Here is a 23400-nt window from a genome sequence, read left to right on the forward strand (position 1 = left end):
CTGTAGGGTGGGCCCCTAGGGTCAATTCCTCCTGTGGGCCCCAGACACCCAGGTCAGACACTGATGTGTACTATTCATTTAGGAAACAACAATTAGGCCACGTTCACACGATCAGTATTTGGTCAGTATTTTACCTTAGTATTTGTAAGCTAAAACCAGGAGTGTGTGATAAATACAGAAGTGGTGACGTGTTTCTATTATACTTTTCCTCTGATTGTTCCACTCCTGGTTTTAGCTTACACATACTGAGGTAAAATACTGACCAAATACTGGACGTGTGAACGCAGCCTTACAACTCTTTAACCATTGCACTCTTGGTTGCACCTTCTTCCATCTTTCATTCATTATTCATATTTTTCAACAGAGATTGATGATGAAAATCCGTTTAGTTACGGAGCCAAAAGCAAGAAGGCAACTTCGGCCGTGTCCTCCCCAGCCGGCGGCGCTGACAGGGTTAATACACCTGCTGCCTGGTCACCAGAATGGCTGGGAAGTGAGCCAAACTCCGGTGAGGGAGGAGACACACGACACTCCGGAGAGGAGGAGGCCGGGGAGGAGGAGGAGGGTGCGCGAAACAAACCCGTGTCTGTGCCATCCAGTTCTGTGGGAGACGAGGAAGAGAACACATCCAACAAGTGGCAGCACAGAGGAGGCTGAGAGCACAGAGGAGGCTGAGAGCACAGAGGAGGCTGAGAGCACAGAGGAGGCTGAGAGAAGGCTGAGGCGGCAGAAGTCCTCTGTACTGCAGACCACTGGGACGCGGAGTCTCCTCAGGATGCTGCGGGCGGGCTGTCAGTGCTGCCATTCCTGCCTGCAGTCCACGCATTAGGACAAGCACTTGTCAGGTCCGTGGCTGAGTGACGTGACCGTGAAACTTTCCTCACGGCTGCACTGTGAGTGGCGAAGCCGTCCTCGGGGGCTGCCACTGCTCCCCGCACTCCGGACGCTCACCTGCTGCTCTCTGACTGGAAAGCTTCCTATTGATTGCTCAGGGCTGAGCTTTGGTATCCAGGAAGAGCAGGAAGGGTTAAAGAGGGAGGAGGGAAGCCGGGAGGTGGTGAAGGATGATGCTGCGGTTCCTGCGGAGGACCTTTGGTCGGCGGTCGATGCAGAGGCACGGAGGGAGAAGTGCAGGCACAGTGCACGGTGGCCGGGATGAGCGGGATGCAGGAGCCATGGTGATGAGAGCCCCTGCCGGCGCCTCTGCTGGAGCGCTGTACCCACACCACAGCCCGCTGACGCCCCCAGTGGTCGGTGGAGGAGCCACAGTTCACATCCCTGCGGCCGGGGACAGCAAGGCGGTGCTGACCTGTAAGGTGCTGCTGCTGGACGGCACGGACATCAGCGTGGAGCTGCCGGTAAGTGCCGGCAGTGTGGCCAGCATGTGTATATGTACGTGTGTGTGAGTGCACGGGGTCGTCCATAGATCAGTGACTGCTGCACACGTGACGTACAAGGTGATCAGACTAGTCCTCGCCCCTGGCTGCCCCCAGCACTGGCCACTACACAGTGATCGGACTAGTCCTGGCCCCTGACTGCCCCCAGCACTGGCCACTACACCGTGATCGGACTAGTCCTGGCCCCTGACTGCCCCCAGCACTGGCCACTACACAGTGATCGGACTAGTCCTCGCCCCTGGCTGCCCCCAGCACTGGCCACTACACTGTAATCAGACTAGTCCTGGCCCCTGGCTGCCCCCAGCACTGGCCACTACACAGTGATCGGACTAGTCCTCGCTCCTGGCTGCCCCCAGCACTGGCCACTACACCGTGATCGGACTAGTCCTGGCCCCTGACTGCCCCCAGCACTGGCCACTACACAGTGATCGGACTAGTCCTCGCTCCTGGCTGCCCCCAGCACTGGCCACTACACCGTGATCGGACTAGTCCTGGCCCCTGACTGCCCCCAGCACTGGCCACTACACAGTGATCAGACTAGTCCTGGCCCCTGACTGCCCCCAGCACTGGCCACTACACTGTGATCAGACTAGTCCTGGCCCCTGGCTGCCCCCAGCACTGGCCACTACACTGTGATCAGACTAGTCCTGGCCCCTGGCTGCCCCCAGCACTGGCCACTACACTGTGATCAGACTAGTCCTCGCCCCTGGCTGCCCCCAGCACTGGCCACTACACTGTGATCAGACTAGTCCTCGCCCCTGGCTGCCCCCAGCACTGGCCACTACACTGTGATCAGACTAGTCCTGGCCCCTGGCTGCCCTCAGCACTGGCCACTACACTGTGATCAGACTAGTCCTCACCCCTGGCTGCCCCCAGCACTGGCCACTACACCGCCATCATTTGCCACTTATTGAAGTCACTTTTTTTCCACCAAAATGTTGTTCAGATTTGGTGCAAAAAGAACATGCTTTTTAGTTTTCTTTTAAACATTTTCCAAGACTTTCTAGTTGAAAAAGTTGTAAAACTTTTAAAGTGACTCCTGTGTTGTCTTAGACCGGTTATATAGTCTGTCAGAAGCCTCCCTCCAAGCGTGGGCACATGCCACAAAATGGGACGTTCTAGTAAAGCCGCCTTTCATGAATCCTTCTGGATAGGCAACGACGTTGAGAAAAAAGAGACCCCTGAAAAAGTGGCGCAAACATATAAAGCTATGTTCACACATGGCTTTTTTTTTTTAATGAAAAATTTCAGCTGCGTTTTATACTACCCTCAAAGTCCGAGATATCAGAAATCTCAAGCACACGTTATTTTTCCTGAATGTTTTGTCACAGAGCTGCGCTTCTGCAAAATGCAGCATGTCACTACTTTCAGCAAATTTCACCCATAGAAAGCAATGGGAAGTGCAAAAAGCGCAATGTGTGAACATAGCCTAAAGAAGCAAATACTGAAGACACTGAGAAGGAGCAAAGTCCTCGAGAGATGAATCTGGGCCAATCCTTGAAAAGCGTCTGTGTGACTGTGGTGAATCTATATCCTGCCCGTGCCGAGTATGGATAGGCATAGCTGTGGGCATCCAGCTCCAGTTTCTACTATGTGATTTTATTTATATATATATATATATATATATATATATATATATATATATATATATATATATATATATATATATATATATATATATATATATATATATATTAGTATATCATTCTACATTGCCATCTCAACCATGTATTCTGCTCTAGCCTATGCCTTAGATTGCAATGGATTATCACTTTTAATGGCGCTCTTGAAACTGCAAGTGCACAAGTGATCTACTGTGACGGATCTTGGACTGCCCAAGGAGACAGCAGACTGTATATATCTTTTCACGTTTCCATTGTTTATTTATTTGTGGATAGACAGTCTGCCAAAAAAATAAATAACTGAAACATGTCCTACTTTGGTTTGAAAAATAACCTCCAAAGATGGACCACACAGACGAATGACATCAGAGCTGCCTGCATGCGCTGTGTGTTTCAGTGACCTAGCTAGGAGAAGCTTAGGAAACTTCCACCAGCGTGTTTTTTTTTTTTTTTTTTTTTTTTTAGCATGGATGGTAAATACGGACACACAGACTGAAAATGGAAGAAAAACTAATTCTGCACACTGAAAAATCGTCTGTTATTTTTGCAGAAAAGAATGATGTGTGTAATACCTAAGTGGTAGAAAACCTCGTGCAACTTCCCGCTGTGCAGCTGTGATACATGTCTGTGAATGGCTTGTGATCTTCGCACGCCTAGCCTCATAGGTGGCGTTGCCTTAGACCAACCATCATTTTATTTTTTTCATAAATCAATAGTACAAGTAAAAATATGAAAATTTTAATATATTTTATTAGAGATATCTACTTCTCTCTCTTGGACTGATGTTCGTGTAACGTGGTACGAGGCAGTAGCCGTGGGCGAGGTACTTGTGTCTAGCGCCCATCATGTTACATGAAAGTGGGGGTCCTGACTGGGTGTGTGGACTTGTGTTATGGGGTGCTATGCCCTTGCAGGTCGCATGATGACTGTGACTTCTGCTGGCCGGGACCAGGTGTTGAGGGCTTCAATGAGGGAGACCACCAGTCAAAAATAAACCTTTTACTGAACAATAACTTGGTGGGGATTATGTGCAAAAGGTAGCGGGTACACAGCTTGAACGTTTCCTTCACAATATGGAGCATTTTCACACAGTCTGTTCTTTTCTCTCAACTCGCTTGGTCTCTTTTTCACTGGTTCACCTGCCTTCACCACAACCCAACTCAGTAATACAATCCTGTAAGTGAGAGTCCTATTCTTCTCCCACGGTTCCGCGTCCTCTTCTCTCTCAAGGGAACTAGTTTGCCAATATGGCCTGTACTAAGCGTCTTTGCTCCTGATGCCTTGGAACTTCCGCCTGGGCCACTCGTAGTCTCATGTTCTCTGTTCCTTTCTGGCTAGTTACCTCTGAGTTATAAACTCTAGGCTGTACTGCTAGGCATCTTGTCCCAGGACCTGTCTTTAGTTGATCACTTTGTCCTTCAGTCACTTCTCTTTAGCTCGTCTCAGGATAATGCTATCCTATCTCCACGCGCATTAGGGACACGCACGTCACGCGACTGCTGACTGCTCAGACCTTAGGTCTGCTTCTGTGGCATGCTGGGGTCTATCTGACATCCTGATAGGAAAGAGTCTCTGTCCCTACACCTTATTCCCCTCCCACTTTGGGCAAGTCCCAATTAACCACAACTCTCCTTACTGTCGGGCAGAACTGAACACTATCGCCAATGGCGCATATTACAATACACATTACGCTTTAACAATATATATGTCTTCAAGGGAGAATGTGGGCAGTATATCCCTCTTACATTCACTCTCAATTCATCTGTTTACAGTGAAGAAAGGTCTTCCGCTCACTGAGATATTAGATCACTGTTGCCATTTATAAAATGCTACGGAGAGGGGAGAGGCTAAATAGAGATGGGCAGAAATTAACAAGTTTGCTTGGAATGATAGCTATAAATTAAACAGTTTGTCCTATACTGGACAATCCCTTACTAAGGTCACGTTCACACATTGAGTATTTGGTTAGTTTTTACATCAGTATTTGTAAGACCAGGAGTGGAACGGTCACAGGAAAAGTATAATAGAAACACGTCACCACTTCTGTATTTATCACCCACTCCTGGTTTTGGCTTACAAATACTGAGGTAAAATACTGACCAAATACTGATCGTGTGAAAGTGGTCTAATGTGTTCTGTCTGCTGGGATCATCATCTGTCAGGAGCTCTGCAAGATCAGCTACAGCGTGCATGCTTTATGTCCTTTCATATACTGGTATTGCTGTGATAAACCTATTAACTTATCGAGTCTACACTAGACTTTATTAGTCATTATATAAGTTTCTGCCTCCAATATTTCTTGCTGCTGTAAAATATGCTTGTGCAATTCATTTGCAAGGTTTTATGACCTTATTGTTCATTCTTCCAGTATACATATGAATCCCAGGTATAGGCAGTAGTTACTCGACACTTCCTGGTGACTTTGTAGCATCTGCTTGTCATATCTGGCTTTTGTCTTGAGATATAAAAAAATGTGGGGGTTATGTGGGGTCTATACAAATGGCTCTGTAACTGGTAATCTGTGCTCTGACAGCTTTTTTTGTAGACTTGATGGAAACTACTTTCTCACATTTTGATTTGTATTTTGCAAGCAAAGACCACGTAAGGAATGTAAACAGGGAAAAGCCACGATTTGCAACTTTTTAAAACAGATGCAAGATACGGACCAGAAAATGCTCATGTAAAGGTGGTCCAAGGTCATTTTAATATGTGGCAGATAAGACATTTCTCAAAAATATTTTCTGTACATTTCTCATTTTTAATTTAAAAGGAATCTATTGGTGTTTCATGTCACACGAACTGCGGGCAGCATGAATCGTAGCCTGAATGCACGATTGCCGCCAGGAACAACTGTTCCCTGAAACTCTGTGTCATTTCAGATAAAGTACACGATGAAGATTCTCTCCCTATGTACATGCGAGGGAGAGATGTGGCAATGGGTAGAGACAGTTGGGGCCAGAGCCGGGCTAGTCTCGTTTCGGGCTGTGGTTCCTGACTTGGTTTATATTTTAAATTTGTAGAGTTGAGCAAGATTTGCAGGACTACCGATGTGACCACTGAACCAGAGTCCTGCAAATTTCCTCCAACCTGCCAGCGTCCCTGGCACTTATTCTAATTTGTTGGCCCAGCGCAATGTCATATGTGCATCTCGCTGCAATAATGCCGGCTTGCTGACCGACTAATCAGGTGTTGTGGATGGTGGCAGGTTGAAGGTTCACCGGCCTCTGGTTCTTTACTTCACAGACTACAGACATGGCCGCTAGACCAAGGCCCTGCAAAACTTTTTGTTGAACTGTTGTAATTTGTAATAGAGTTTTTCCTGAAGGAAACACATGGATTTCAATTTCAGATTGCTCTAGTCAGATGAATGCGATATTTACTAAAGTATCTGTAACTGGTCTGCCATGTTGGTCTCCTAATGCCATACATTGGCATTAATCAATAGTTAATTAATCTTCATATATTGGCTACCCTTTGTGAAGCTGTTCATGACTACCTATGGTTTAGTGTTCCCACATGGCTGTAGTTGGTAGCATACTGCTATTGAATTTTGCAGTTTATATACACTGCTCAAAAAAATAAAAGGAACACTTAAACAAAAGAATATAACTCCAAGTAAATCAAACTGCTGTGAAATCAAACTGTCCACTTAGGAAGCAACACTGATTGACAATCAATTTCACATGCTGTTGTGCAAATGGAATAGACAATAGATGGAAATTATTGGCAATTATCAAGACACCCTCAATAAAGGAGTGGTTCTGCAGGTGGGGACCACAGACCACATCTCAGTACCAATGCTTTCTGGCTGATGTTTTGGTCACTTTTGATTGTTGGTTGTGCTTTCACACTCGTGGTAGCATGAGACGGACTCTACAACCCACTGAAGTTGCTCAGGTAGTGCAGCTCATTCAGGATGGCACATCAATGCGAGCTGTGGCAAGAAGGTTTGTTGTGTCTGTCAGCCTAGTGTCCAGAGGCTGGAGGCGCTACCAGGAGACAGGCAAGTACACCAGGAGACGTGGAGGGGGCCGTAGAAGGGCAACAACCCAGCAGCAGGACCGCTACCTCTGCCTTTGTGCAAGGAGGAACAGGAGGAGCACTGCCAGTGCCCTGCAAAATGACCTCCAATAGGCCACAAATGTGCATGTGTCTGCACAAACTGTTAGAAACCGACTCCATGAGGGTGGTATGAGGGCCCGACGTCCACAGATGGGGGGGTTGTGCTCACAGCCCAACACCGTGCAGGACGCTTGGCATTTGCCACAGAACACCAGGATTGGCAAAGTCGCCACTGGCGCCCTGTGCTCTTCACAGATGAAAGCAGGTTCACACTGAGCACATGTGACAGACGTAACCGAGTCTGGAGATGCTGTGGAGAGCGATCTGCTGCCTGCAACATCCTTCAGCATGACTGGTTTGGTAGTGGGTCAGTAATGGTGTGGGGTGGCATTTCTTTGGAGGGCCGCACAGCCCTCCATGTGCTCGCCAGAGGTAGCCTGACTGCCATTAGGTACCGAGATGAGATCCTCAGACCCCTTGTGAGACCATATGCTGGTGCGGTTGGCCCTGGGTTCCTCCTAATGCAGGACAATGCCAGACCTCATGTGACTGGAGCGTGTCAGCAGTTCCTGCAAGATGAAGGCATTGAAGCTATGGACTGGCCCGCCCGTTCCCCAGACCTGAATCCGATTGAGCACATCGGGGACATCATGTCTCGCTCCATCCACCAACGTCACGTTGCACCACAGACTGTCCAGGAGTTAGTGGATGCTTTAGTCCAGGTCTGGGAGGAGATCCCACAGGAGACCATCCGCAACCTCATCAGGAGCATGCCCAGGCATTGTAGGGAGGTCATACAGACACGTGGAGGCCACACACAATACTGAGCCTCATTTTGACTTGTTTTAAGGACATTACATCAAAGTTGGATCAGCCTGTAGTGTGTTTTTCCATTTTAATTTTGGGGGTGACTCCAAATCCAGGCCTCCATTGGTTAATAAATTTGATTTCCATTGATGATTTTTGTGTGATTTTGTTGTCACCACATTCAACTTTATACAGAACAAAGTATTGAATGAGAATATTTCATTCATTCAGATCTAGGATGTGTTATTTGAGTGTTCCCTTTATTTTTTTGAGCAGTGTACTTGTTTGCACAAACTTTTTGTTGTTTTTGTTTCTATAGCAACTGTTGTGAAAGCATACAATTGAAGGACGCACTGTATGCAAAAAACATGTTACATTCTACGAGTTACCTGTCGGCACTAGGATGGTTTCAGACGAGCTCATGAAAAATTGTCTGTTCATCCAGAAAATAACTTATTTCATCTCAATTCCATCTGTATCACTTATATTTTTATACACCAGCAGTTAAAAAAAAGTCCATGCAGTTTCCTATGTCAAAAATTGTAGTGTATAAGTGCAGTATGGATGATGCATATGACTCATATTTTTTTTTTGTGCACTCTTAGACTTCAATAAGTGAGTCTCATCCGAAAAACAGAAAATAGTGCACGCAGCATTTTTTTTTTCACACACCTACTCAGCCTGTGTGAGAAAAACTAGATTTGAACAGCCCTTTTCAATAACACAGGGTGTCGGTGTCTTATCATCTTTGATGTGGCTGACAATCTCCTACCTCATCCACAGTCTCTTCCTGTTTTGCACAGTAGAGAACAGGAGCTGTGCAGGTGCAATAGACTGGTGATCAGGTCAGTGTGAGGCGCAGGCGAATAACAGAAGGCATTTACTTATGTGTGGGGCAGCTGGGCTGTTATAAACACGTTACTGGAGTTCTGTTCACAACAACTTGAAGATGGATTTGATTGATATCTGGAAAACTCTGTGATGGGTTCCCTTTAAATCACACATTGGATCTTCATGAGCGAAAAACTCAGGTTCAAAATCTTTAGGCTGCGTGCCCACGATGCGTTTTTCATGCGTTTCCGTTGCGGAATTTCCGCAGCGGAAACGCATCAAAAACGCATGGTAATCCGCACCACATGGTCCTCAATGGCATTCCGCAATGTCAATGCACATGCTGCGGATTATTCCGCAGCGTTTCTGCAGCGCTCATAAATCCGCAGCATGTTCATTAATTTTGCGGAAGAGCAGCGGAATTGCCGCCATTGACTTGCATTGAGACGCATATAATCCGTGTCTGTACATTTGTACACGCGGATTATATGCGTTTCAATGTGCGGATGGTACCCAGTTCTGGAGGAGAGAAGACTCTCATCCAGACCTGGGTACCATTGTACCTGTGAAAAAAAGAATAAAATAATAAATAAAGTTTATATTCACCTTCTCGCGGGCCGGCAGCGCTTCTCCTTCCAGGACCTGAGATGACGTCGCGGTCTCGCTGTCTTGCGAGATGCCGGCAAACCAGGAAGGAGCGCGACAGCACACGCAGCGGGATCGGCGGTAAAGTATAGCTTTATTTTTTTATTTTCACGGTCACACTATATAAATCCATGCCGGTTGCATGGATTTATACAGTGTGACCTAGTTGTCAAGCACTTTCCAAGTGATGCTGTCGCCTGGAAAGTGCTTGTCAGTCCGCATGCGGAAACACATGCGTTAACGCATGTGGATACGCATGTGAATCCGCATGTATTCCGCATGTATTCTGCAGGAAAAACGCATGCACAATCTGCATGCGTTTTTTCTGCCAGGGAGATGCAGAAATTTTCTGCTTCATTTCTGCATCATGGGCACATAGCCTTACCGATGCATCGTAAATTATGTAATTCATTGAAAATAAAAAAGAGAAAATGGATTGTTCTGCACTGCTGTGAAAGAATGGAGGATGCCAATCCAGTAGTAAGTGGTTTATTTGAATAAATTCTCCATTCTTTCAAGGCAGTGCAGAACAACCCATTTGCTCCATTTTTATGCATTCGTCTCCTTGTGGGATCGCAGCAGCCTTAAGCACTATAAGTGGTTGTGTGCACACAACCCAATCAGGTGAGCACATTTCGTGCATTTCTGTGTATATTGCTGCTCAGAGAAGACCCTATTTGTGCTTTTTCTTCCAGTTTTTTCCTTCTAGTTGGCAAAAAGAATGTCATATCAATTTTCATTGAAGACAAAAAACAATTGAAGCTTAGATTCCAAATTACTCCCAAAAAGTAAAATTACAGGTGAGTCCAATATGCATGATTTTTTATCATAGGAACTCATAATGAGTCCGTACTGGGTATAGCACCAGCGTGCCTATGTATGCCCCTCATGAGAAGGCATATGGTGTCCTGGTGACTATCCTCCCAGAACTGGATCAGGGTATTGGTGAGCTGTCGGTTCTATTTGACAGTGTTGGATGCATTGACCCATAATTTTCTAAAGGTTCTCTATTGGTTTTGGATCTATGGGACATAAGGGCCAGTATGTCACATCAACACAATGCCTACACATTTTTTTGGTCACATGAGGGCAGGTATTGTCCTATACCATCCTAATGCTTGACTATGGCTCTGAGGATTTCATCATTATACTTATCATGTGAAGGTTTGTATGACCTCCAAGGTTATGCCTCACCAGGACATTCCTGGTCCATTTTCAAACCAGTCATGATGTTGCAGGTAACATAACTTTTAATGGTTAGAACCAGTATGAATTTATTCGCATGTCCCACTCCATTGGCCACTGGAGATGGGGTACCGCCTTTTACCTGCTGATGTTAAATTAGCTGGCTTGATCTGATGTCACATGTGAGTCACGCCACAATGATTACGTTATGCCAGGTTGGCTAATCAATAGTTAAGTACTTCTCCGATTCCAGCGGCCACATACTGTCGAGGCCAATGTAACGCACCACCTCTGACATCTCTAGACTTCCATGTTTGTCACATGCTCAGTGTGAACCTGCTGTCATCTGTGAAGAGAATGGATTGTCAGTGGATCTGCCAATTCTGGTGTTATTTCGTAAATGCTAATTGAGCTGGACCGTGTTGAGTACAGGTCCCACTACAGAATGTGAACTCTACATGCTTTCTTCATGGACTCTGAGTTTGACAGTTTGGTATGAGACATGCTTACCAGAAGCCTGTTTTGGAGTCTTTTTATAGGGCTCTCTTTAGTACTCCTCCTCACAAAAAGGATACTGGTCCTGCTGCTGGATTGATTTCTGTCTATGACTCTGTCTGGCTCTCCTCTTGTAATTGCCCTTATCATGTTATCTCCTCCATGTTCTTGAGACTCTACTGGGAGACACAGCAAACCTTCTTGCAATGTATCGTATGGATGTCCCATCCTGGAGGAGCTGGACTACTTGTGCTACATGAATGGATTACTTATGCTTCAACTAGTGACAAAGAAATTATCAAAACTAAAGAAGGATCGGTCAGAAAGGATAGAGGGTAATTGTCTGTGGTCCCCAACTTCACCATTATAATTCCTCTTTGGGGGTTGCATTGCTGTTGCCTCTCCAGTGCACCTGTTGTCACTTTCATTTGCACCAAAGCTGATGTGATTGATTCACAGTTGCATATGTTTCCTAATTGAATAGTTTGATATAGCTGACGTTTAACCCTTTAGTACCAATGGATTTAAGTTACTGCATAAACCTGCTGGTGTCCACAAATGTGGAGAAGGCCCAGGAGCTGATCCCACTTTACACATAGCAGAATTTTAGATGTTTGTTTTTAGTTATTTATTGGAGCTCTTGAGTCCTAGGTTCATATCTATATATACAGTGGTGTGAAAGTATTTGCCCCTTTCCTGATTTCTCATTCTTTTGCATGTTTGTCACACTTAAATGTTTCAGATCACAAAACAAATTAAAATATAATACAAAGATAACACAAGTAAACACAAAATGCAGTTTTTATATGAAGGTCTATATTGTTAAGGGAAAAATAAATCCAAACCTACAGGGCCCTGTGTGAAAAAGTGATTGTTCCCCCCCCCCTCCCCCTTAATTTATGTTTTAACTGTGGTTTATCACATCTTTGGGAAGCGGAATTCAATTTCCCTAGCCACACACAGGCCTGATTACTGCCACACCTGTTCTCAATCAAGAAATCACTTAAATAAGAACTGCCTGACAAAGTGAAGTAAATCAAAAGATCCTCAAAAGCTAGACATCATGCTGCAAAACAGAGAAATTAAGGAACAAGTGAGAAACAAAGTAATTGAGATCTATCAGTCTTGAAAAGGTTATAAAGCCATTTCTAAAGCTCTGGGATTCTAGCAAACCACAATGAGAGCCATTATCCACAAATGGCGAAAATATGGAACAGTGGTGAACCTTCCCAGGAGTGGCCAGCCAACCAAATTTACCCCAAGAGCGCAGCGAAGACTCATCCAAGAGGTCACAAAAAGACTCCACAACTCGAGACCTGCAGTTCTTTGGATAATCTGCCTCAGTTAAGGTCAGTGTTCATGACTCCACCATAAGAAAGAGACTAGGCAAAAATGGCATACATGGCAGAGTTCCAAGACTAAAACCACTGCTGAGCAAAAAGAACATAAAGGCTTGTCTCCGTTTTGCAAGAAAACGTCTTGATGAGCGCCAAGACTTTTCAGAGAATACTCTGTGGACTGACAAGACAAAAGTTGAACTTTTTGGAAGGTGTGTGTCCCATTGCATCTGGCGTAGGAGTAATACAGCATTTCAGTAAAGGAACATCGTACTAACAGTAAAATGTGGTGGTAGTGTGAGGGTCTGTGGCTGTTTTGCTGCTTCAGGACCTGGAAGACTTGCTGTGGTAAATGGAACCATAAATTCTGCTGTCTTCCAAAAAATCCTGAAGGAGAATGTCCTGCCATCTGTTCGTGACCTCAAGCTAAGTTCAGATCCCACCATGGACAACAATTGTAAGAAGTATGTTCTACCCGTGTTAACCTATGTTTCTTCCCACATTCTAAAGACATGTTAATAGGGAATTTAGATTGTGAGCCCCTATGGTGACAGTGACAATGATGATGTCTCTAAAGCCCTGTGGAAATTAATGGCACTATATATGTAAATAAAAAATTTATGTAGTATCCCTACATCCTTAAGTTAAATTATAATTAGTAATTAACCATTACATTAAAAGCCATACAGAGAGGAACAAAATGCCAGAACTGGTGTTTTTTTTTGTCCCCACACCTCTTAAATTATCCCAATAAAAAAAATGTTTTTAAAATTACCTTTTGTTTGTGGGAAAACAGCTTTAAGCATATTGAGCTGATTCTTCGTGTGCTTTTTGATATATGTCTAAGCTTTTGGGCATTGAGAACTTGAACTTTTAGTTGGTGCAACCTGAAACCAAAGATGCTTTTGCCAATAAGTTTTGCTGCAAGCATTTTGCAGTCACTCAAGAGTTTTAGACCACCTGTCTCCTTAAATATCTGGTAGCATCCAGCGATGGCATCTTCTTTCTGCCATGTCCATGTAGTGTAGCTGGTATTCATTTTAACTTTGAACTTGGGCATTGTATGCCATTCATAGCATTGATATCTTTTTCTATCCTTTTCCTTATTTGTTCAAGGTAATGACCTCTCCTTTAACGTTTTTGATCACTCTCTTATCGACACAAGAAAATTAGTGAACTGGAGGCCATTGCCCATGAAGAATGGGCAAATATTTCTCAAAAACTCTGCTAGAAGTTGGTGTCTGGTTTTGAATTACGTTAGCAGAAGTGCATAACAGACAAATGAGACACGCGCGCCACATCATTCTTGCGCACACACACGCACACACACACACACACACACACGCCACATCATTCTTGTCCACTCACGCACACGCGCCACATCATTCTTGTTCACTCACGCACACGCGCCACATCATTCTTGTCCACTCACGCACACTCGCCACATCATTCTTGTCCACTCACGCACACGCGCCACATCATTCTTGTCCACTCACGCACACGCGCCACATCATTCTTGTCCACTCACGCACACGCGCCACATCATTCTTGTCCACTCACGCGCCACATCATTCTTGTCCACTCACGCACACTCGCCACATCATTCTTGTCCACTCACGCACACGCGCCACATCATTCTTGTCCACTCACGCACACGCGCCACATCATTCTTGTCCACTCACGCACACGCGCCACATCATTCTTGTCCACACACGCACACGCGCCACATCATTCTTGTCCACAGACGCACACGCGCCACATCATTCTTGTCCACACATGCACACGCGCCACATCATTCTTGTCCATGGGCTTTATATAGTTTATCTAGTATCATTGCAGTTGTGGTACAATATGGTCGTTCCTTATGGAAAAGAAGAGAAAGCATATTCTCCAGAAAGATTTTGAAATATACTGTGTGTTCTGCGAAACTAGATTTTTATTACTTGTCCTGCCAACAAAGGCGGTACTATCAATTGTGCGGTGTTTCAGATGGGCTGTAATTATAGTGTGATTCATTCAGTTTATTATTCTGCTTTTATCACATGGAAACTGAACTTTGCTCTTACTCTCCTAGCCTTACTTAAAGAAAAAAAAATACTGTGGAATAAAATAAAGCTTAACTTGATAGTCCACCAGCATTTCATCTGTTTTGGCAGTGTCCTGGTGGTCTAGAGTTTTCAGAGACATGAAAGTATGCATGCATTAGAAAAGTGCTGAGTGTATATATATGTATCTATATTTTTAGCTATTTATATTTTTTAGTTATGACAACTGTAATGCTGGAAAACCACCTTTTTAAAGAGATCTATTGGGCCCCAACTGGTTCTTCATTTTTTTGTTCTGGTCACTTTACTTTTTGTCTTGTGGTATTAGTTGCCCTTTTTGGTGCCAAATTCATCACGCGATTCATGAATTTGGCGCAAAGCCAAACATAGGCTTTCTTCCTGGCTTAAACTGTTTTTTTGTGACTTAGCCCCAAGTCTCATGTTAGCTCCAAAAAGTTACAAAAATTGCACAAACATTCTGACATACTCAGAAAAGAAAACTGGGAGCCGGGAGAGACTGGTATGAAGTTGCGCAAAACTTCGAGACATTTTAAAATTGATAAATCAGGCTAAAACATCAGAAATTGCCACACTCTGCCCACGAAGGAGAAAACAAAAAAAAAATGGTTAAAATAGACTTAAAAAAGGCACAAATAGAATAAATTGGTACAAACAAAAAAAGTTCAAAACGCACAAAATTCTAGAAAAAAACAGGCACAATGGCAATGATGAATCTGGGCATTAGATCGGATGAGGCTGATGTAACTTGGAAAATCCATGTTGGGATATATGATCCTGATATTAAAATTGCAGTACAGAAAGCGAGGCAGTGATGAATTTGCACAAGCTATTTGAAAAAACACTCATGAAGGATAGCTTATTTTGTTCTACTCCATCTTCAGCATTCATGATGTACATGTCTGATCCTAATTCATGATGTTGGCTTGTCAAATAGTTTCCAATACTCTGATATTCCTTGTTTTAGTAAAGGTAGCTCAAAGACATTGCTTGTCATTTGTCTATGCTCTACATATTTTGTCGTCATGACGTCATCATCCTTCAAGGGAAGCAATAAATATCCGATCCTTACTATTTAAGCCCACCCGTTAAATCGGCATTAGCTATGCACACATGGCAGACCTGAATGTTAATGTCTGTCCAATATGGGCCCTTTCCAGTCCTTTCTATTGAGTCCACTACACTGAGCAGGCAGGTGATTTTGGATCTGCCTCCGAAGAATTATACTGATATAAAGGTACAGTATGTTTCAGAGTGAATTGTCACAGAATTCATGCTCTACTTGTTATAAGGTGAATGTTGACTTTAAAGTGCTGTGGCTGTTAAAGGGGCTATTCACTCTTGAATTTTCTTTATAACCTGGCCAACATAGTGTAAAAGAAAAATTGAAAAAAACCAAAAACATATTCTCCTTAAAGATCCCTGTCACTCCCCGTCTAACTTTGTACACTTTCCTTTGGAAGTTGGCTACTGTGCTTCCACTTCTTGCCGGTACTGGCATGACCAGCACATCGGAAGGGCTTGAATCCCTTCTTTTTCTTTAGTTTGCACCATGCTGATGGAAACCTTTTCTAATTGGATGGAGAAGGTTTGTGTACGTGTATTGCCAGGAATAAGTAGTATACAGTGATTGTGATCTAGAGTTTGTGGCAAGACGACTCACTCGGCTGCAGTCGAAAGTAGACAAAGGAACGGTTACATCTGCAGGTTTATTATGTCAGCATAAAGCACTGCAGACTTCAGCAAAAATAAACTCCGCCTTGCTGTCATAAAGGTAAAACAAAAGACAAATGGTAACACAGTCCATATGTGTGTGGGTTTGCCCTGCACCAATTTGCAGCACCTTCAACTCCTCTCTGAGCTGAAGTTACACTGCCTGGAGACTTGTCTCTCCAGACTCACCAACCCAGAAAAAAAAAAAAAACAGGACTGAGCAATTAAATTTTCTCAGCCACACCCTGAGGGGAGGTATGGTGAATGACATCCCTCCCGTCTGTCATTCACACCAAACCACTCCCATCACAATGGTGAGTTAGACCCCCAACATATAACATGCTGGAGAATAGTTGTAAGTTCAGTTCACTAAGGCTAGTAGCCGTAGAGAAACATACCTCCCTTTGCATATAACACCAGTGACCCTGTCACAAGCTGTGCAAGATTTTAATAGCTAATGTGGCCTGTGTTAAGAATTGTATTGAATTTTTGAAAATTTGTTAAAGCAAAATACCCTGTGTGACCGTATGTATTAAGTCTATATGGCTTTTCGCAATCTTGCTAATGCTGATCTGTCTCCTGACACTGTATTATTTAATGACAAGCAATAGTTCTAGCCGCAGTAATTTGTGGTCTTTCACTGAGCTGAAGACTTTGATAGCAGAGATGCAGTAGTTTCTCTGTCACTTTATACAATGACGAACATTACTTTCTGCCAAGTCTCCTTGTAAGTGGTATGTCCCCTTTCTCTCCTTTCAGCTATGACCTCAGCAGTATGGTTTATTTTATGGGTCACAGGAGACGGGTGCGTGTGTCCGGCATCGACAGTCATTTGTGTCCTCTGGACATGCAGTCTGGCAGGTTCGGTCAGGGACTAACCTCCTGGCCTTTCTGTGCTTGGCTTTTCAGTAATAATTAAATAACCATTTGTTTGTGGTTGTTAAATAAGTGTGGCGGGGCTTCTGCAGATCTATAAAGCACTGTGAATAAATGCTTAAGCCATTTTATGTGTGAAATCTAACTATGAAGAGAAGGTGATTATGTCTAACCACATCAAAATGAGTTTTCCAATAGTTCTAGTTCTGCTTATAAAACCGTAGATCAGTCGTTTAAAGTGACAGTCCCGGACTCTGACCGTAGATGTAGCATTGCCAGTATGGTCAGGTGGAGTTACATTTCACCTACTGCACTTTAGGCCAGGGTGACCCCACCGTAGATTCTCTCCAAGAGAATAGGGCCGATTGTGTCAATGACTTTGATCAGAGTGGTAGCACAGTGTGATCCAATTCTCGCACACTGTGAGGAGAAGATGGAGAACAAAGTTTTCTCCATCGTCTTCATTCTGTGAGTCCACGGAAATCGACCTGCAGTCCGATGATTTCCACGCACCCATAGACTTGAATGGGCGAGTCTCGTCCTATTTAAGCGCCAAATCTCAGCATGCTGCAATTTACTTCTCATGGCGAATAGGTATGAGAAAAAAAACACTGATCAACACTGCCCCAATAGATATCATTGGTCCGAGAGCTGTCCGATAAAATAAATCTGATAGCACTCATTTGAATAATACGGTGGTGTGAGCAAGCCCTTAAAGTGAGAAAGTTCCTGAAAATTGGATGAAGAGGTTTATAATTTGGAGATATTTTAGACCTGAGGTGCTTCAATATATCCTAAGAAAGAGCTAGGTCCAAATATCCTAATGGGGTTCTTGGTCCAACTCTTCTTGAGGTGGTTTCTGTTTATTGCTGATACAATAATTTTTATATTCTTATTGTTGATCCCTGTGATTGTATTGTGACCTAGAAACACCCATGTTTTTAAATGCTCTCAGGTTTCGTGATATTATTTAGGGCAGCATCTGTCATGCAGAATGGCAGTGTCCCAAGTTTGTTTTGCAGTCGGGTGGTTCCAGTTATGTTCTGTATATCCAACAGTTGTTAAAAATAATAGAACATTATATGTGCAAATATCCTCATTATCCAGTGACTAAGGCCTAAAGATTGTCGCTTTGTAATCGTTCTGACCTAAAACATAAATATATTTCTGACAGGCTCATTAGCTGCTTTAACAGGTTTCTATGTGTAAGTGCAAAACCTAATATTTCAATAGACAATAAAGACTAATTCTGTCATGATTAGGACTAAACAAGGCCTTGTACCTTATAGCAATGGTACCTAGAATGTATTACCTGATGGCATGGTCTTTCTAGGCGGCTGGTTTTGAAGTGTGGCCGTCATTTTTATTATTTTTTAATTCATAAATCAATAGTACACGTGAAAAGAATCACTTTTGTAATATATCTTATCAGAGAAATCTTCTTTCTCCTGGATTGACCTTTTATTCTAATTGGTAAAATCTTTACAGTTTGTAGTCTGTGAAGATTGGTTTCCCCATTTACAGAGATAGGAGATGACAGTTGGTGCTATTAAAATTCTCCGAAGAAAAGGAGCTAGAGCCAGATACAGATATCCTGCTGCAGGTTCTCCTGAAATGCCATTTACAGTTCTTCATAGAACCTTATAAGCACCAACTGCCATCTCCTATCTCAGTATTGGGAAAATCTGTTCGCTGAATACAGATTTTACCTGTGAATTGAGTATTTTGATGAAGGAAGATCAGTTCAGTAGGAAAAAAAGGCATATTTCTCTGATAAGATATACACGGTAGCTAAGTGTCCTATTTTTACATGTTCTTTTTGATTTTTTTCCCACTCTAAGGCCACGTTCACACCTTCAGTATCTGGTCAGTATTTTACCTCAGTATCTGTAAACCAAAACCAGGAGTGGAACAATCAGAGGAAAAGCATAATAGAAACACGTCACCACTCTGTATTTATCACCCACTCCTGGTTTTGCCTTACAAATACTGAGGTAAAATACTGAATGTGGCGTAACGGTGTATTTCGAGGTGCTGATTTCAGCCCGTCAGTATACCTTTAACATGTGCCGATCAACTATAGACGGGTCCATCGGCGCTCGTTTACACAGGACAACGAACCATCATGGGGGACAGCACAATTGCTAATGCGAGCGTTCTGTCCCGGTACCATGTCACAATAGTGGCAGCAAATCTTCTGCTTGTACAGCACCATGTGCTGCTGAGCACAGTCCAGTCACCCAATGAATGCACGTTTAGGGTGATTGCTGGTGTGTTTATACAGGCCAATAATCAGGAACCAGAGTTTCTACTCTTTGTACCATAAAAGTCTCGTGCACATGTACAATGCGTAGCCATACTTCCTCTCCTGTGTGTGCGTATATATGTGTGTGTGTGTGTGTGTGTGTGTGTGTGTGTGTGTGTGTGTGTGTGTATATATATATATAATTAGTACAGACCAAAAGTTTGGACACACCTTCTCATTTAAAGATTTTTCTGTATTTTCAGAACTATGAAAATTGTACATTCACACTGAAGGCATCAAAACTATGAATTGACACATGTGGAATTATATACTTAACAAAAAGTGAGAAACAACTGAAAATGTCTTATATTCTAGGTTCTTCAAAGTAGCCACCTTGCACACTCTTGATGAGCTTCAAGAGGTAGTCACCGGAAATGGTCTTCCAACAATCTTGAAGGAGTTCCGAGAGATGCTTAGCACTTGTTGGCCCTTTTGCCTTCACTCTGCAGTCCAGCTCTCCCCAAACCATCTCGATTGGGTTCAGGTCCGGTGACTGTGGAGGCCAGGTCATCTGGCGTAGCACCCCATCACTCTCCTCCTTGGTCAAATAGCCCTTACACAGCCTGGAGGTGTGTTTGGGGTCATTGTCCTGTTGAAAAATAAATGATGGTCCAACTAAGCGCAAACCGGATGGAATAGCATGACGCTGCAAGATGCTGTGGTAGCCATGCTGGTTCAGTATGCCTTCAGTTTTGAATAAATCCCCAACAGTGTCACCAGCAAAGCACCCCCACACCATCACACCTCCTCCTCCATGCTTCACGGTGGGAACCAGGCATGTAGAGTCCATCCGTTCACCTTTTCTGCATCGCACAAAGACACGGTGGTTGGAACCAAAGATCTCAAATTTGGACTCATCAGACCAAAGCACAGATTTCCACTGGTCTAATGTCCATTCCTTGTGTTCTTTAGCTCAAACAAGTCTCTTCTGCTTGTTGCCTGTCGTTAGCAGTGGTTTCCTGGCAGCTATTTTACCATGAAGGCCTGCTGCACAAAGTCTCCTCTTAACAGTTGTTGAAGAGATGTGTCTGCTGCTAGAACTCTGTGTGGCATTGACCTGGTCTCTAATCTGAGCTGCTACTAACCTGCGATTTCTGAGGCTGGTGACTCGGATAAAGTTATCCTCAGAAGCAGAGGTGACTCTTGGTCTTCCTTTCCTGGTGCGGTCCTCATGTGAGCCAGTTTCTTTGTAGCGCTTGATGGTTTTTGTAACTTCACTTGGGGACACTTTCAAAGTTTGCCCAATTTTTCGGACTGACTGACCTTCATTTCTTAAAGTAATGATGGCCACTCGTTTTTCTTTACTTAGCTGCTTTTTTCTTGCCATAATACAAATTCTAACAGTCTATTCAGTAGGACTATCAGCTGTGTATCCATCTGACTTCTGCACAACACAACTGATGGTCCCAACCCCATTTTTAAGGCAAGAAATCCCACTTATTAAACCTGACAGGGCACACCTGTGAAGTGAAAACCATTTCCGGTGACTACCTCTTGAAGCTCATCAAGAGAATGCCAAGAGTGTGCAAAGCAGTCATCAAAGCAAAAGGTGGCTACTTTGAAGAACCTAGAATATGACATATTTTCAGTTGTTTCACACTTTTTTGTTAAGTATATAATTCCACATGTGTTAATTCATAGTTTTGATGCCTTCAGTGTGAATGTACAATTTTCATAGTCATGAAAATACAGAAAAATCTTTAAATGAGAAGGTGTGTCCAAACTTTTGGTCTGTACTGTATGTATGTATGTGTGTGTGTGTGTGTGTGTGTGTATACATATTGGCACTGTTTTGAGGACAAAACTCGGTTCACATGAATAAGCTCAAAAAAAGAAAATTTTAATGAAATATCAATCTAAAAACAGACATACAAAATCACCCACTGACACCCTAGTCAAGCTCTGGTTTAATGCTGTAATGTCAGATGAAAGGCTGTATAGCACCAATGTATTCATAAGACTTTAATGGATAGATCATTTCTTAGTACAATCAACCAGTTCCAAATAATGGGCCTTTCTTTCGCAATTACCTGTAGCTTAAAATGAAAGTGACCCCGTGCAGAAAGTGACAAAAGTGCATGATATAAAAATAATTCCAAAGACGGGATCTCCCCCACATTGTGATGCCCTAACAACTAAAGCTATCCAGGCCCTAGATCTTGGTCTCAATACTCACTCCTGCCTGCCAGTGGGGGATGGTAGAGTTGACGGTATTTGGCTCCACGGCGGCTCTCCCTCACTAGTCCTGGATAACCCTTAATCACAAAACTATGTTGTATCACAAACCGATACAACCTATATCAGATACTAATACAGTCATAATAAATGGGTGACTTATCTTAAATAAAGAGACCTAGTCCCCGAGGAGATATCCCATCACTCTTTAAATGGACAAACAGGGATAATTGTCCATGAGTCTTTTAGCCTCTTCCACAAGCCTCGACGCTTTTCCCCATTCCTGGTTCATCAGGAGGCCAATACCAAAAGATGAGTGAAGCACTGATAAAGAAGCCCGCTATAATGGTCAGTCAAACAGATGAAGTCTGGCCGGGATGGGAAAATCTAGCCCTCCCCTAGCCCAAGTATATAAGTAACTCCCTCAATGGTGATTGGCCACAAAAGATCACAATCAATCGATTAAACTATACAATGTGACATACCTTTACTTTCTCCTGCTATGTTGAAAATATAGGTATGTTACATTAAATTTTACGCAGGTCCTCAGCAGTTCTGCTTAGCTGCCAGATAAACAGAATGAATCTTTTTCAAAAACTATAAAAAAAAAAAAAAAGAAAAAAAAAGCCTTTTTAATGATTTGTGCTGTATATGTGTAAATTGCAGTGTACTTATGGTATGTGCAATGTGAGCTGGTATAGCATGTATGAAGTGTGTTATATGTACTGGATGTGTGATTAACCTGACCTATATGTAAGGTGTGAATTGTGTGTGACATGTTTAACTTCTTCACGACCATGGGATTTTCCGTTTTCGTTTTTTGCTCCCCTTCTTCCCAGAGCCATAACTTTTTAATTTCTCTGTCAATATAGCCATAAGGCTATGTGCCCACGATGCAGAAATGCTCCGGATTTTTTCCTGAGCGTTTCTGCATCTCCCCTGGCAGAAAAAACGCATGCGGATTGTACATGCGGATTGTACATGCATTTTTCCTGCCAGGGACTAGCGGATGTGAAGCGTTCTTCACATGCATTTCCACATGCGGGTTGTCAAGTGCTTTCCAAGCGTTTTTAGCATCACTTGGAAAGTGCTTGACAACTTGGTCACACTATATAAATCCATGCAAACAGCATGGATTTATATAGTGTGACCGAAAGAATGTTTAAAAATAAAAAAATAAATCTATACTTACCTTCCGATGGCCCCCGCAGTCTTGCTTCCCTCCTTCCTGGCCGTCATGTAGTGCCGGCAGCTCGCAATGCACTACACTGAAGGACCTGCCGTCACATGACTATTACGTCAGCGCAGGTTCTTCAGTCCACCGCGAGTTGCCGGCAAGTGAAGACGAGCGCAGCGGGGGCCATCAGAAGGTAAGTACAATATTTATTTTTTATTTTATTCTTTTTTTACAGGTTCTATGGTACCCGGGTCCAGAGGAGAGTCTCCTGTCCTCTAGACCCGGGTACCATCCGCACATTGAAACGCATGTAATTCGCATGTACAGATGCAGTGATGCGTAATCCATGCGGTCTAATGCAAGTCAATGGCGGCGAAAATGCAGCGCTTCCGCAAAATAATTGGTAGTGCTGCGTTTTTTTCCGCAATGATAATCCACAGCAGAAATTTCCGCAGCATGTGCGCAGCACATGCGGATTATCATTGGGGAACATGGCAGGCCTTCTACCAAGCCTCCACATTATTCAAGAGTAGTCCGTGAGTATCTTGATAAAACATTTCCTAATAAATGGATTGGCCAAAGAGGCCCACTTGATTGGCCGGCACGTTCACCAGACTTGACCCCAATGGATTTTTTCTTTAGGGGAGTATTCAAGGACAAAGTTTATAGTGGAAAAACAAAAAGTGTCAGTGATTTGAAAAATTACATAA

General features: G+C 43.5%; 1 protein-coding gene across 6 annotated transcripts in view; it reads left to right on the forward strand.

The window, feature by feature from the left end:
* Positions 1-536: 536 nt before the first annotated feature.
* EPB41L4B (erythrocyte membrane protein band 4.1 like 4B) overlaps positions 537-23400 on the forward strand; it is a 1171543-nt gene continuing 1148679 nt past the window's right edge. The window contains exons 1-2 of one of the 6 annotated variants that reach the window (XM_073678479.1): positions 537-652; positions 689-1358. In XM_073678479.1, coding sequence (XP_073534580.1) covers positions 1065-1358 — 294 coding nt within the window. In that variant the 5' untranslated portion in view covers positions 537-652; positions 689-1064. Of the gene's footprint in view, positions 1359-23400 lie in introns of all 6 variants that reach the window. The other 5 variants (XM_073678478.1, XM_073678481.1, XM_073678482.1 and 2 more) reach the window with 5 other exon arrangements.

The sequence above is a fragment of the Phyllobates terribilis genome, unplaced genomic scaffold (genome assembly GCF_046119375.1).
Source record: "Phyllobates terribilis strain yellow unplaced genomic scaffold, ASM4611937v1 Scaffold_4__5_contigs__length_816908805, whole genome shotgun sequence".
Classification (NCBI taxonomy): Eukaryota; Metazoa; Chordata; class Amphibia; order Anura; family Dendrobatidae; genus Phyllobates; species Phyllobates terribilis.